Genomic DNA, 15,393 nt, shown 5'->3' with positions numbered 1-15,393 from the left:
GCCCTGCTAAAAAGTCTGTCCCCATCTTTCTTATAGGCCCCTTTTAAGTGCTGAAAGGCCACAATGAGGTCTCCCCAGAGCCTTCTCTTCTCCAGGCTGAACAACTCCAACTCTCTCAGCCTGTCCTCATAGGAGAGGTGCAACATCTTCTCATGGAGTCCATGATGGCATCACTTGCTAACCTGCCTGCTGATGCACGCTCAGAGATGGCTGAGAGACAGCTCCATCTCACCTGAGCCACAGAAATCCCACAGGCCACCAAGGAGCAGTGGATAGCATCTCCATACAGATCTCCCCATCCCATCACCCTGCCAATGGACCTCCTGACATTAGACATTTACAACCCAGGCTGGAGCAAACAGCTCCATCTATTTTATCCTGCTCTGCAAAGCTGCAGATCCCTGGGCACTCCCCAAATGCCCGAAATGTGGATGGGTGGCAAGTCGGGCTTAGAAGAAGAAAACATTTAAGAAGATAGCTGCCACACTTACAACTTCAACTTCTTTTGTGTAGTTTTGGCGTTCGGAGCTGGCTGTCTCCAAGTGATTTTCCAGCTGACTTTCCAGAAGAGAGGTGTATTCCTTTAGCTGGATTAAAAAGGGGGGAAAGCAGGCGGGGGTTGATGGTTTGAGGTCCAACACATCCCAAACATCCCATGGTCCAAGCCTGCCTTCCCCAGGGCAAGTCAGCAGATGGGCCCTGACTCAGCCCAAGCACAGGATGTGTCCACCTGGCCAGGAGGCCTAGTGGTGCCCACACCTTCTGCACCCAAAAAACCTTACCTGATCTGTGCTCTGCAGATCTGCTTTCAACTTCTCCACCATCTCTTCAAGGGATTTCAGCTGAAGTTGTGACTAATCCAGAAAAAATCAGAGAAGGCCAGTGATCAGCATCTCACATGGACACCAACCATTTTTCGTTCAATGAAAAACTGGACGGTGTTTTGCTCCCACTTCTCTCACTCCATAGAATCACAGAATCACAGAACAGTTTGGATGGGAAGAGACTTTCAAAGGTCATCTAGTCCAACCCCCCTACTATGAGCAGGAACATCTTCAACAGATCAGGTTGCTCAGAACCCCATCCAGCCTGGCCTTGAATGTTTCCAGGGATGGGGCATCTACCACCTCTCTGGGCAACCTGTGCCAGTGTTTCACCACCCTCACTGTAAAAAATTTCTTCCTCACGTGTAGCCTGAATGTCCTCTCCTTTAGTTTAAAACCATTACCCCTTGTCCTATCACAACAAGCCCTGCTATAATAAGAAGTCTGTCTCCATCTTTCTTATAGGCCTTTTTTAAGTACTGAAAGGCCACAATAAGGTCTCCTCGGAGTCTTCTCCAGGCTGAACAACCCCAACTCTCTCAGCTTGTCCTCACAGGAGAGCTGTTCCAGCCCTCTGATCATTTTTGTGGCCTCCTCTGGACCCCCTCCAACAGGTCCATGTCTTTCCTGTACTGAGGCCTCCAGAGCTGGACACAGGACTCCAGGTGGGGTCTTACCAGAGTAGTAGGGGTAGAGGGGCAGAATCACCTCCCTCAACCTGCTAGCCATGTTCCTTTTGATGCAGCCAAAGATATGATTTGCCTTCTGGGCTGCCATCATCCTGTGCCCAAGCACAGAAGAGACCCAACACCAAACCAGAGCTCCACGACCTGTAGGGCAGGAGCTCCTCTTCCCAGGGAGGACAAGTCCAACAAGCCCAGGCCATAAATCGTGGAGCACAGTAACAGCTTTTGCCTGCAGGACTTCAGCTGGCTGCAGTCAGCTTTCAACACTTGAGAAAGTGGCACTAACCTTGGTGCAAAGTTTCCTACTGAAAGTGCCTTTGGTTTGGAAGCAGCAAGGTAGATTTTTCCAATGAGGTGTCATAGGCTTTGCTATTAAGAGAAGCCAAGCTATCCAAAAAAGCATGGGGTTTGCATTTAAACCCGGACTGATTTTTCAAGAGGACTTCACAGTTGCTGAATGTTTTTGGAAAGGAGGAATTCAACTCTTCTCCACAGAGAGGCAGGACTGCTCTTGGACCTGTCCTAGCCACCAGACGCTCATCCCATCACGCATACCCTGCTGCCAGCACTCACCAGCAGCCACGTCACCACCCTGTAATCCTACACCAGCCCTCAGCAGCACCAGCGACAGGCTGAGAAGTCAGAAGATCTCTTGTACAAGAGCTCCCACACCTCTCTGCAGCCCCAGTTAACTCCAAAACCCCATGTGATGGATGGGGAGCAGCCAGACCACCTCAGTTCTGTGTTCAAGAGGGAGGAGAGAAGTCAGCTTTGCAGAAAAGGCACAGACAGCCAAGTTGTCCTACACTCCAGCTAAGTCGTGAGAGCTCACAAAACACGCTCCCTCCCAAACTCCTGGGCAACAACAGCTCTCTGGCAGCTGCCAGCTGGCTTTTTAACCAGGAAGAATGGTACCCAGAGCCAGACAGACAGCTGGACCCAAAACTATGTGCAGTACGTGGCTTGGACCTCAGCTCCTTTCTGAAGGCTCAACAAATGCTAAGGTCAACCCAGGTTTTGAGGGCAAGCCAAGTTCTTCTGAAAATAGGAGTCTATGAGCTCTGCATGTGCTCTCTTCCCATCAAGTCAGTGGCTGCCAGGAGGGCTCAGCCCAATTTGCAAGCATTGGAGCTTGGATTACCAACGTGGTGACACAGTTTCCCAGCCACCAGGCCTGAACCAGACAGCTGCGACAACTCCTCCAGCTCCACTGGCAGAGTCTGGATATACACCAGGCAGCGAGGTGGGATCCAGGAGGAAGAAAGGCTTAGCTCCTATGTGAAGTGGGCTTCTTGTCTGCTGGTTTGGTGACAGGAGGGGTGGATTTGGGGAGAAGAGAAAGCCCTCATGTTTCAGAGTTCAAGGTTGGCAGAGACAGTTAAGGTCACCATCCAATTTATAGACAACAGCCCCTCTGCTCCTTAAAGTCCAGCTCCACAAGTGACAAACCCGGGTTTGCCCCAAAGCACGCACCTTTTGGAGTTCCTCTTCAGACACCATGAGCTTTGCTTTCCACACCTGCTCCTCCTCCTCCACGCTCTTCTGTAGGTCTCGCAGCATCCCCTCCTGTTGGCAAAGCCTCAGCTGAGCCCAAACCTCCTCCAGCCCTCTCAAGCCAAGTAGTGTCAGGGCTGGAAGCCCTGGCATACCCAATATCCACTTCAAGGATTTGGGCCAAAGTATGGGTGATAGAATTAGGTGCCCCAGGTACAGCTAGAGGCTCCCTGTTCCTAGGCTGGCTTAACCACCCTGCTCATCAGAGCCCTTGCTGTGCCACATCCCACCACCACCAGGAAGGTTTCCAACACAATTAGGCTGAAGAAGAACTCTAGAAATTCAGGTTTCTCCTGTTCCTCTGTCTCACTGGCAAATCCGTCATCCACACAGCAGCCCCCTATCATACTGAGGGATGCCGATCATGAGCCTGCAGGCAAGCTGGGCTGTCAGAAGACCTCTCAAGATGTACTTTAGTGGAAGACCAACATACGGCAAAGGGCCACAACTTACTGTCTCTGCAAGGATAGCTCGATACTGTTCACATTCTGCTTGTAAAGTGCTTTGCGCTTCCTCTGCCTCTTTTAACTTAAGTGCTGAATCCTGAAAAGAGAGGGAAGGGGTGGAGAGAGAGGTGAGGAAAAGAAACGAGTCCCTCTCAGGCACTACCCCACCCCACTTTCCAGCCCCTCCACTAACCAGGGGCTTTGTTGTAACTGTCTGCTGCTTTAGCATGTCCACAGTCTTCTCCTTAAACTCTTGTAGCCACATGTTGTAATCCTGAGTTTGAAAAAAAAACAGGAGAAGGAGGAAAAAGGACACTTAGATGTCTGTCCTTCCCATGTCGTGGAGGCTCTGTAAGGATCTGAGAAAGCCCGTGCCCACCTGGTGCGAGGACACGGTGATGCCGGGGAAGGCAGAGAGCAGCACCTGCTTGGTTTGTGTCTGCAGCGCATCCAGTTGTTGGGCCAGTTCTTCCTGTGAGAGGGACAAACTGGCATAGGATGGAGGTCTTGGGTGCCTGCTTGCCAGGCTACCAATGCTGGTCCTGCTTTTCTGTGCCTACAGGGGTGAGCTGGCACAGCGAAAGCAGCCAACAGAGAAAACTGCTGCTGTTGAGAACCACCAAAATGTTCCTCCTGGTTCCCTCATTCTCACAGTTCCCCAACCATGACCTGTACTGTGGTACATGGCCCTCAAGACAAACTTTGGAGAAGCTGGCAGGAGGCTTGGGTCAGCACTGCTCCTACAAGGAGGCAGGCAACCCAGGGCAAGCATCTCTGGTGACTTGGTAAGGTTGAATGTTTCCCCTACAACAGCGGCATCACTGCTACAGAGAAATACTGAGCTCACCTTTGCTTTTGTGATAGCAAGCAGTTTTTCATCACATGTCTTCTCCACCGTGGTCAAGGCTTCCATTGTTTTCCAGTTCTTCTCACAAAGGTCCTGCCGAGACCACACACAGAGGGCAATAAGCCACATATGCCGAAGGCCACCAAGTTGCTTGTTGACACTGCAGAGGATTTCAAAGCCTCTGCTCAGGAAAACAGGCAGCAGCCCATCACTTTCGTCAAAGGTCTTTCATCCCATCACCAACATGTGCCCTTTCTCCTCCATCCTCTCAGTGGCTCAACACACCACATCGCTCAGGTGGTGGCCTTGGGGGAGCAAAGCAGAGCTGGATGGAGCCAGGAGCTCCAGAAGCAGCCCTCATGATGCCTAGAGCTGCCTGGAGAGGACACAGGCCAAGTGGAGGGCTGCAAGGTCAGCTTCAGACAACTGAAACCACATTGTAGTAGAGGGATAAGGAGAAGAGAAGCAATAAGGTATGAGGAATCTCTGCTCAAGGATTGCCTTGACCCTGACAGGATAGGCTTACCAAGTCCTAAACCTCACAGGAGGACAGGGGACAGATCTCCACTCACACAGCCCACCGCCTGCTGCAGCCCATTGGCTTGAGCTGCACAGCCTGCACAGAGGAAATCCTGCCCCCTGGCAGACTAGGCAATGCCTCCAGTACTCTGGGGGGGCTGGAAGAGCCTCTTGTCACACCACAGAGCCATCAGCAGCCAGCGATGATGGGTTGTCATTCAAATCCCAGAGATGTGGGGTTTGGAGGAAAAAAATGTGAGCAGCAAAAGGTGAGCCTGGTTCACTAACATACATTGTTTTTCATCTTCTGTTGCTCCACCACCTCTCGTAGCTCTGTGGCTTCCCTTTCCAAGGATGAGAGCTGGTCCGTCTTCTCCTGGAGCCTGGAAGGGCAGGATGCAGGAGTGAGTCTGGGTATCCACCTCCCTCCGGGGTAGTGAGCTCCCAAGATGGGGACTGCAGCCCTTCCTATCTCAGTCTGCTCCAGGATCTAAACACAGCAGGAGGAACAGGGAGCAGGACTAAAAACCACAGTCATGGCAATACTGGAGTGGAATCTAGCTTTCTACCAGCTTATCAGCAACAACAAGCAAGTGAGTAGCTGGCTGGCTGTACACTCAGGACAAGAATCACAGAATGGTTGGGGTTGGAAGGAACCTCTGGAGATCATCCAGTCCAACCCACCTGCTAAAGCAGGTTCACCTAGACCAGATCACACAGGAATGTGTCCAGGTGGGTTTTGAATGTCTCCAGAGGAGACTCCACAACCTCTCTGGGCAGCCTGTTCCAGTGCTCTGTCACCCTCAAAGTAAAGAAGTTTCTCCTCATATTCAGATGGAACCTCCTATGTTTCCATCTGTGCCAGTTGCCCCTCATCCTATTGTTGGGCATCACTGAGAAGAGTCTGGTCCCATCCTCTTGACACTCACCCTTGAGATAATTGCAGTTTTTGCATTGTTGAAATTTGCCATTTGATATTGGAATACCTTCTTTAATAAATGTGGTTATGTTATACATCATTTGAATGTGCTTTTCCTGCTTTGGTTTGTTTGGGTTGGTTGTTTTGTTTTTCTACCAGCTTATTACTTGCTGCTTATTTTATATTTATTTTAGACTATGGAAATGATGTTCGACAAAAAGCAAATTCAAGCCATTTTCTTATTCAAGTTCAAAGTCCGTCGTAAAGCAGTGGAGACAACTTGCAACAACAATGCATTTGGCCCAGGAACTGCTAATGAACATACAGTGCAGTGGTGGTTCAAGTTTCGCAAAGGAGACGAGAGCCTTGAAGATAAGGAGCACAGTGGCCGGCCATCGGAAGCTGACAACGACCAATTGAGAGCAATCATTGAAGCTGATCCTGTTACAGCTACATGAGAAGTTGCCAAAGAACTCAATGTCGACCCCTTTATGGTTGTTCAGCATTTGAAGCAAATTGGAAAGGTGAAAAAGCTCGAAAAAAGGATGCCTCATGAGCTGACCAAAAATGAAAAAAATAGTTGTTTTTATGTGTCGCCTTCTCTTATTCTACGCAACAACAATGAACCATTTCTTGGTTAGATTGTGCCATGCGAGGAAAAGTGGATTTTATACAATGATCAATGATGATTGGCTCAGCGGCTGGACTGAGAAGAACCTCCATAGCACTTCCCAAAGCCAAACTTGCACCAAATAAAGGTCATGGTCACTGTTCGGTGCTCGGCTGCTGGTCTGATCCGCTACAGCTTTCTGAATCCCAGCAAAGCCGTTACATCTGAGAAGTATGCTCAGCAAATCAATGAGGTGCACCAAAAACTGCAACACCTGCAGCTGGCATTGGTCAACAGAAAGGGCTCTGTTCTTCTCCACGACAATGCCTGGCCACAGATAGCACAACCAACGCTTCAAAAATTGAACAAATTGGGCCACGAAGTTTTGCCTCCTCCACCATATTCACCGGACCTCCTGACAACTTTTTGCAGGGAAAACACTTCCACAGCTAGCAGGATGCAGAAAATGCTTTCCACGAGTTCACTGAATCCTGAAGTACGGATTTTTATGCTACTTATTTCTCCTTGGCAAAAATGTGTTGATTGTAATGGTTGCCACTTTGATTAATAAAGATGTGTTTGAGCCTAGTTATAATGATTTAAAATTCACTGTCCAAAACTGCAATTACTTTTGCACCAACCTAATATTTATAAGCATAAATAAGATCCCTTCTTGGCTTTCTCACAGACCCAGCTCTCTCAGTCTTACCTCATAAGAAAGATGCTCCAGACCGCTAATCATCTTTGTAGCTCTCCACTGGACTCTCTCCAGAAGAAGTAACCTGATCCAAAGGCCACAAATTCTGGCTTACATAATGGGAATTGCTCCCAATGCACTCCTGTCCATGGCTTGATATGTCCACGGCTGAGATAGCCCACAACTCTGCATTTTGAAAGCACCATCCTACTATCTCGAGGAATCGTAAATCAGGGCTGCCAACCAGACACCTGCAGGTTCCCTCCACACCCTCAGATCCACCATCCGCCCTGAAGGGAACCTCGGTTTGAGCAGATCAAGGAAGGTTCAGGTCCTTGACAAGAACGACCCAAGTCTCCTGGGGTCCCAGGACAACTGAACAGCTGCCCATCCAGGAATGCTGGATGCTTGCTGGCAGTGGGGACATCTGAGAAATCCTCCCACTGTGCAGAGCCTAGCCTTCTTGGAGGTGTCCAGCACATGATTGGCACAAGTCGTGACACGGGAAACCCCAGTTAGATGACAGGAAACCTTTCTGCACCAGGGGGAGATTTTGTCAAACACTGGAATGGGGACCAAGAGAGGTGGTGAATCTCCATCCTTGGAGATACCTGGAAACGGGTCCGAAAAGCTTGTTCTGGCTGGCCCAGCTTTGAGCAGGGACTTGGATCAGAGACATCCCAGCACCAGCACCACCAGAATGTCCTGTTCTGCAGAAGCAGTTAGGCTCTGTGTGCCTGCCAGCAATTCAAGTCTTACTTCAGAATGGATTGGCTGTTATTTGGGGCCAGCACTGGAACCAATTAATGTTTTAAACAGCTGTGTTGGCCAGGATTGACCTTGTCTTCCCAGCCTCGTAGTCCCCAAGCCTGCCTAACAGAGAAAGTGGGGAGCCCTCACTCACAGGGCTCAGCACCTGGGACACATGGACACCAAGCTGGAGGTGCCACAGCAGCCTCTATATGCAGCTAGACCCACCTTGACCGCAGCTGCTTCATTTCTGCTTCATTGGCTGCCTGGAAGAGAGAAAGCACTTTTGTTACCTGTCCTAGTCACATGATGCAGGTCAGACCTTTCTGTGGCATCCCAGAGCAAAGACAGCACAAGTACTGTGTTAACACAGTGCACAAACACCTGCTTGAGTGGTGCAACCCTCTCCTCCACTCCCACCCCAATTAAATGAGCACAAGACCTGAGAGTGTCTGTCTTTTTCTGCCTCCCTCATCTGGCCTGCCTCCACCAGAGCTTCAATGGATTTGATCCTCTCCAGCAGTTTCATATTCTCTGAGCTGGCATCCTGCAGCTTCCCTTTCACATTGTTCAGCTCCAGCAACTTGTTTTTAACCTCCGCTTCGGAGCTCAGCAGCTTGGCCTGCAGTTCTGTTGGAGGAAGGGATGAAAAACACAGTAAGGTAAGTGCAAACAAATTTGGAGACTCCCAACCCTGCCCTGTCCAAGCAGGACTCTTGGCCAAAGAAGCCTTGGCTATGGATACTTTCAGGAGGCACAGAAAGGGCAGGCAGGGATGCAGGACAGCACAAGAGGGAGGCATCGGAGTGGCATCCTAGGAAAGGACCATGGACCAGTGCCACATCTTGCTCACATCAACACAAGGCAGCCCAATTTGTTCCTGGGTCTACTTGTCCTACCCCGACCATCCCCACCAAGCACCTGGCCCTGAAAGCTCCAAGTCCACCGCACAGCTGTCCCTGTGCCAAACCAAAGTCCTCACCAGCAATGCTCTGCTGCTGTCCTTTCGCCTTTTCTGCATCTGCTAACAGGCTTTTGTAGCTGCTCTGGGTTTTGCGGAGCTCGTCACTCACTTCATCCAGCCTCTTCTGCAGTGTTGCCTCCACCTCTCTTTGGGAAGCCTGCACGGCAGGAAGAGAAGGCTTTCTGTAGCATGCCAGGCACCCCGGCCAGTTTGAAGCAAAGCTCCGTGTGTCACGTGTTATTTTTAATCTGTGCTTTGGGGGGTTTAAGTCATCCTTCCCCATGTTCTCCCCCTGTGCATAAAGCATCTTGCCTTGTGCTGGCATTTTATCATTTGCCAGCCCTCAAGTGGGAAGCAGACAACATCCAAACGTCTCAGTTCTGAGCCAAGACCACGACCATACTCCCCTCCAGAAAGCGAAGCTCTGAAAAACCTCTTAAAAGCCCTGGTCCTAAAGCACAGCCTCAGCCCAGCAGGGAGAGGTACTGCTATGGGACGGAGACACGTGTTTCCACCCACCGAGGAATTTTCTGCGCAGTTTGGGCCAGGGAAGACTTTTTTTTTTCCATCTTAGAAAGTGTTGAGGAAGAGGCCTGACCAAGGCAGGCACTTGGAGGGGGAAGATGAGTGTGCTGCAGATCAGCAGCAGTGCTATGGGTTCGAGTCGCACCCTTGCAGGTGGAGAAATACTGGTTTGCATGGAGGGGACAGAAGAAGGTAAACCAGCAGCCCCATCTCTGTCTGAAAAGAAAGCAGGACTTCTCAATTTTTTGAGGATTTGAACCCCGTATTCTCAGCTCAGAGATCCAGGTGTTACTGTGGAGTGCAATTCTCCCAACACCTTCAATACATCACTGGCTTTAAAGTCTTCCAACTAGTATGATTTATCTAATTGGTATTAAGGTGTGCAACAGGCTGAGAGCCCTGGAGAAGTTCTCCTAAAAGCATGCCTAGAAGCTGGTGTTTTGAGCCAGGAAGGTGGCTTCTGCCCTCACGCCAGCAGTGCACCCGTCACCCCCAAGGCTCCTCACCTGCATAAGCAACAGAGGCCAAAACCAGCCCCGCAAAAAGAGATCTGCATCCTCAGGCACCCGAAAAATTAAGAGCGAGGATATCAAATGCCCCTTGCTCTAGGAGCATCTCTTTGACGTGCATAAAGATCCCCACCACCACAGCCCCTTCGTAAAGAGGCCAGAGCAATTTGGAGACCACAGCACATGCAGGAGGGACATATCACATCCCTCACCTGGTCTGCCAGCCCTGGGGGAAAGAAGTGCAAGTTCCTAGCACTGCCAGGATCAACACTCCCAGCCTCTGGCTTAGCCGAATCCCAGCAGCAGCTGCCACCCCCCAAGAAGATGCTTCTTCCTGCGTGGGTACAGCCCACCTGCTGGCAACACACCACTGCTCCTCCACCAGCAGCGTGCTCAGAAGCTCTGCTTGGGAGGTGTCCTTTAAACACCTCTAAAAACCCCAAACCCAGCCACACCCTGGTGGCAAGAAGAGCGACAAGCTCTACTCTTCTGCAGCAAGGAGGGAGAACAAAGGGCTTAAAACCAGCAGAGTCAAGAGAGAGCACCCACACCTGCAGGAGCACAGGCTGAGGGGGGCCAGCAGGTTTCCTCTCTTGCTTTGGGGTGTGATCCAGCAGCGTGCACATCTAGGCTTCCCCCCCAACACCTTCACACCAGGCTCAGGAGCTTTGTGAGTTTATGAGCCAGAGTCCTCCATCCAGCTCTGGAGCCCTCAGTACAGGAAAGACATGGACCTGTTGGAGAGGGGCCAGAGGAGGCCACAAAAATGATCAGAGGAATGGCACAGCTCTGCTATAAGGACAGGCTGAGCGAGTTGGGGTTGTTCAGCCTGGAGAAGAGAAGGCTCTGGGGAGACTTTATTGTGGCCTTTCAGTACTTAAAAGGGGCCTATAAGAAAGATGAGGACAGACTTTTTAGCAGGGCCTGTTGTGATTGGACAAGGGGTAATGGTTTTAAACTAAAGGAGGGGAGATTCAGGCCAGACATGAGGAAGAAACTTTTTATAATGAGGGTAGTGAAACACTGGCACAGGTTGCCCAGAGAAGTGGTAGATGCCCCATCCCTGGAGACATTCAGGGCCAGGCTGGACGGGGCTCTGAGCCACCTGATCTAGTTGAAGCTGTCCCTGCTTATTGTAGGGGGGTTGGACTAGATGACCTTTGAAGGTCTCTTCCAACCCAAACTATTCTATGATTCTGTGATTCACATGTGAGTAAGAATGGCTTTAACCAGGGCATTGTGCTCCCTGGGCTTTGATCGTGATGCTGGACAAAGAATGCATTGCATGTGACAAACTAACTGGAGGAAGGCAACGAAGAGGTCTGCAAGGCAGTCTGCTTTTCAGCTGTGGACACTCATCTGTCTCCAAGTTCCTCCCATGGCCAAGTCCATGGATCCCATGCAATTTAGCCACTTGCCTCATCTCTCCAAAGGGACCAGGTTTGTGAGTGCCTGCCTTACCTGCAGCTGCTCGATCTGCTTCTCCAAGGCCATTGCTTTTATCTCCCAGCTCTTCTTCTGCTGCTCCTCTTGCTGCAGCACCTCTGATTTCTCAGACAGCTCTTTCATCAGCTTGTTGCACTCTTGCCGTAACTTGGCCAGCTCAGCGTTTTGCCTGCACCAACAGAAGCAGGGTTATTTTAGCCCACGGGCCAGTCAAGCATCTCTGGTGTTACCTAAGGGGGAACACATCCTCTTGTGGGCCCGATACAGGACTTGAAACATCTTAATGTTTGCGTTCGCCTGTTTCTAGGACGCGCCTGGTCCTTCAGGAAGGAGGTGGAAAGAGCTGACAAATCACTTTTCAAAAGCCGTGTTTCAATCACAGGAGGCATTCCTTTCTCATGAAGCAGAGGACATGAGATTCTGTGTTCCCAGACACAAGAGAAAGTGCTCTAAGCAGCTGGAATCCAGTCTGTAATTATTTTACGGCTGTTAATCACCAGCCATTTCAGACTTTCTATAAAAAGGAGTGTGAAATTCTTCTACCTAGCTCCTCTATGTTCTGCATGCACTGCACAGGTCTCAGATCTCTGCAGCATCACTTGTGTCAAATAGCCAGCTGCATTTCTTCAGAAGTTTGAGCATATGAGCTCCCCTAAGGTGGGAATTGCCATGACACCTTCTGGTCCGCTCTCCCCACCTCCACTGCCTGTTGGCTCTAGCATCAGCATAGATGACCCCAAAGCAGAGGGAGTTTCCCCTGCCCTTCCCCTTGGCATGGGGAAGAACATCCTCATTTCCCCCTCCAGCCCCTCAAAAGCCCTTTGGCAAGCTTTTCCTTGCTCCTTCCTCTACCTCCAGCTAGTTGGGGTCTCTGTAGAGGCCCCTTGAGGAAAGGGGGTGACCAAAGCTCATGGACAGCCAACCCCCAGGGTTTGGCTGAGGGCAGCCCCAGCTTCTGCCCCTCCGCCCCTGCCTTACTTGCTCTCCATCTGGCTGGTGGCCTGGTTGAGGGCGTCCCTCAGGATGGAGTTCTCCTGCTGCAGGCGAGCCAGCTGCATATTGGGGCCGTTCTCCAGCTGCTCCTGCAGAGTCCGGATCTAAAGAAGCCCAACAGGGGTTAAAGCCACCATCAGCCCTTTTGCTCTCCCTGTGAAGCCCACACGATGAGCAAGAGTGACGGGCAACACGGGGAATGTCTAACGGTGCTGACAGCCCCCGGAGATACAACATCCCCTGAGGATGCTCCCACGTGCCTCTTCTCCTTCAGGCACCACAATCCAGGAGCATCACAGGGTCTACCCCATCCCTGAGGCTCTGGTCCCCTCACACGTCTCACATCTTCTTCAAATGATGACACATCTGCCACCAAAAGCCACCTGGCAGACAGAGGAAGAAGCTGTGGAGCACAACGTGGGTCTCACCTTGCCCTGGAGCTGCTGTGTTTCACTGATGTGGTCCTGGTAGCTGGCTTGCATGCGTGCCTGCACTGCTGCAATCTCCCGCTCGCGGGCCAGCAGCTGCTCCTTCAGCTTGCCCTCCACAGCCATAGCCTTGGCCCGCTCAGCTGCCAGTTCCTTCAAGGAGAGAAGTCACCCGCTTAGTCCTCAATGTGCCAGCTTCCCTGCTTTAGATGGACACGAAACCAGTGGCCTCCTAGCTCCAAAGACTTAAAAGTTCAGCCCTTTCAAAGTTGCCCCCATGCCCAGCTATGCTATTTTGCACTTACATTTCCTCCAGCATTTTGTTTTGGGCTCTGTGGCCACTGGATGCCACTGTTGTTCCACACTGGGCCAGCTAAGAGAAAGGAGTAAGACAGCCTGGAATTTTATTCACCCCCTATCCAGGATCAATAACATCACATAAAGTTTGGATCAAACCAGTAAAATTAAAATAACATAAAATAACATAATGTAACATAAAAAACCCCATAATGCAACATAAAGTAACATAATGTAAGATTAAAATAAAATAAAATAATAAAAAATAAAATAAAATAAAATAAAATAAAATAAAATAAAATAAAATAAAGCCAAGGAGGCCAATGGTATCCTGGGGTGCATTAGGAAGAGTGTGACCAGCAGGTCAAGGGAGGTTCTCCTCCCTCTCTACTCTGCCCTGATGAGGCCGCATCTGGAGTATTGTGTCCAGTTCTGGGCTCCCCAGTTTAAGGAGGACAAGAAATTACTGGAAAGAGTCCAGCAGAGAGATACAAAGATGATTAGGGGTATGGAGCATCTTTCTTATGAGGAAAGACTGAGAGAGTTGGGTTTGTTCAATCTCGAGAGGCTGAAAGGGGATCTTATTGACGCTTATAAATATCTCAAGGGTGGATGTTCAAGAGGATGGGACCAGACTCTTTTCAACCGTGCCCAACAATAGGATGAGGGGCAACGGGCACAGACTGAAACACAGGAGGCTCCATCTAAACATAAGGAAAAACTTCTTTGAGGGTGCCAGAGCACTGGAACAGGCTGTTCAGAGAGGTTGTGGAGTCTCCTTTGGAGACATTCAAAACTCACCTAGATGCATACTGTACAATCTACTCTAGGTGAACCTGCTTTAGCAGGTGGGTTGGACTAGATGATCTCCAGAGGTCCCTTCCAACCCCAGCCATTCTGTGACTCTGTAAGCACCCCCCGCCCCCACGCCAAGGCAGGGATGCTCTGTTGGCTGGCTGGGCGATGCCGTGCCGCTGCCCGATGTGGTCTGCACAGGCACAGCGCCCAAGTGCATAGGATGGCTTTGCCCTCTCCTCTCCTGCAGATAGAGAGACAGGATCGCCACTATCAGGTCCTGCCAGCTGCAAGGCAAGAGGCATTCAGCGCAGTGTGGTGGGTGTCTCTTCCAACTTCAGCACCCAAAAAAAGGTGGAGGCGAGGGGCTGAGTCAGGGAAGGCGGGGTGTAAATTGGATCCAGCTTCTTAAAAAGGCACTGATCAGCTCCTTCTCAGCTCAGGGGATCTGGGCAGAGATACGAATGGATTTATTTTCCTCCCTAAAACAGCAGAAAGCTGCAATCTCTTACAGGAAGAGCTTTTCCCCGCTTCTCCCGTGGCTGCCGACAGGCACTACCCTGTGGCCCTTTGGGCTGGTGCCTCCCAGGGCTGGACCAGGTGAGGATCTACTGCTCTTTTCAGGGGGAAACCGCAAACAGGTGAAGGACCCAGAGAGCACCTGGACTTCATCTCCAAGGAGGATGAGATGGAGGGAGCGGAATGCACTCTGGCATGACCACGATGAGCAGAGCTCACATCAGAGATGCCAGGAGGGCTGTGCAGGGCTTACCTTGCTCAGCTCCCGCAGCTTGTTTCTGGCAGCAGCTGCATCCTCCTGCTCGGCAGCAAGCTGCTTCTCCTTCTCTTCCAGCTGGCGTTTCAGGATGGCGACCGGGTCACCCTTCTGCGTGGCCTGCCAGCACAGGGCAGCACATCAGTGGGGACCACCACCTCCAGACTCATCCCCATCACCCCACAAGGTTCAACAAGGCCAAGTGCCAGGTCTTGCACCTGGGTCACAACAACCCCCTGCAACACTACAGGCTTGGGGAAGATTTGCTGGAAATCTGCCAGGAGGAAAAGGATCTGGGGGTGTCAATTGACAGTGGCTGAACATGAGCCAGCAGTGTGCCCAGGTGGCCAAAAAGGCCAACAGCATTCTGGCTTGTATCAGGAATAGTGTGGCCAGCAGGACTAGGGAAGTAATTGTCCCCTTGTACACTAGTGAGGCCGCACTTCGAATCCTATGTTCAGTTTTGGCCCCAGAATGTCCCAGAAGGGCACTGAGGTGCTGGAGAGAGTGCGGAGAAGGGCAATGAAGCTGGTGAGGGGCTTGGAGCACAAGTCTGATGAGGAACAGCTGAGGGAACTGGGGCTGTTCAGCCTGGAGAAAAGGAGGCTGAGGGGAGACCTGATCGCTGTCTGCAACTACCTGCAAGGAGGTTGTAGCATGGAGGGTGTTGGTCTCTTCTCCCAAGTAACAAGTGATATGACGACAAGAAATGGCCTCAAGTTGTGCCAAGGGAGGTTTAGATTGGATATTAGGAAATGTTTATCCACAGAAAGGGTTGTCGGGCATTGGAACAGGCTGCCCAGGGCAGT

The 15,393-nt window shown here is 50.9% G+C and overlaps 2 protein-coding genes across 3 annotated transcripts in view; one reads left to right on the top strand and one right to left on the bottom strand.

Annotated features, from left to right (window-relative positions):
• DSTN (destrin, actin depolymerizing factor) overlaps window positions 1–8,300 on the top strand; it is a 31,478-nt gene extending 23,178 nt beyond the window's left edge. Inside the window, exon 4 of the mRNA XM_065631929.1 lies at window positions 5,990–8,300. Within this exon, the coding sequence (XP_065488001.1) occupies window positions 5,990–6,060 (71 nt within the window). The 3' untranslated portion in view covers window positions 6,061–8,300. The remainder of the gene's footprint in view (window positions 1–5,989) is intronic.
• The window catches only part of RRBP1 (ribosome binding protein 1), a 33,736-nt gene that overhangs the window by 5,743 nt on the left and 12,600 nt on the right, over window positions 1–15,393 (bottom strand). For both annotated transcript variants that reach the window (XM_065631926.1, XM_065631927.1), the window contains exons 4-18: window positions 14,582–14,704; window positions 12,718–12,870; window positions 12,275–12,393; window positions 11,312–11,465; window positions 8,835–8,973; window positions 8,295–8,482; window positions 8,081–8,118; window positions 5,169–5,259; window positions 4,358–4,450; window positions 3,890–3,982; window positions 3,704–3,784; window positions 3,518–3,607; window positions 2,984–3,076; window positions 783–854; window positions 492–587 (exon numbers count right to left, since the gene is read on the bottom strand). In XM_065631926.1, coding sequence (XP_065487998.1) covers window positions 492–587; window positions 783–854; window positions 2,984–3,076; window positions 3,518–3,607; window positions 3,704–3,784; window positions 3,890–3,982; window positions 4,358–4,450; window positions 5,169–5,259; window positions 8,081–8,118; window positions 8,295–8,482; window positions 8,835–8,973; window positions 11,312–11,465; window positions 12,275–12,393; window positions 12,718–12,870; window positions 14,582–14,704 — 1,623 coding nt within the window. The remainder of the gene's footprint in view (window positions 1–491; window positions 588–782; window positions 855–2,983; window positions 3,077–3,517; window positions 3,608–3,703; window positions 3,785–3,889; window positions 3,983–4,357; window positions 4,451–5,168; window positions 5,260–8,080; window positions 8,119–8,294; window positions 8,483–8,834; window positions 8,974–11,311; window positions 11,466–12,274; window positions 12,394–12,717; window positions 12,871–14,581; window positions 14,705–15,393) is intronic.

This window comes from Caloenas nicobarica, chromosome 3 (genome assembly GCF_036013445.1).
Source record: "Caloenas nicobarica isolate bCalNic1 chromosome 3, bCalNic1.hap1, whole genome shotgun sequence".
Classification (NCBI taxonomy): Eukaryota; Metazoa; Chordata; class Aves; order Columbiformes; family Columbidae; genus Caloenas; species Caloenas nicobarica.
This window is presented reverse-complemented; position numbering and strand designations above follow the sequence as displayed.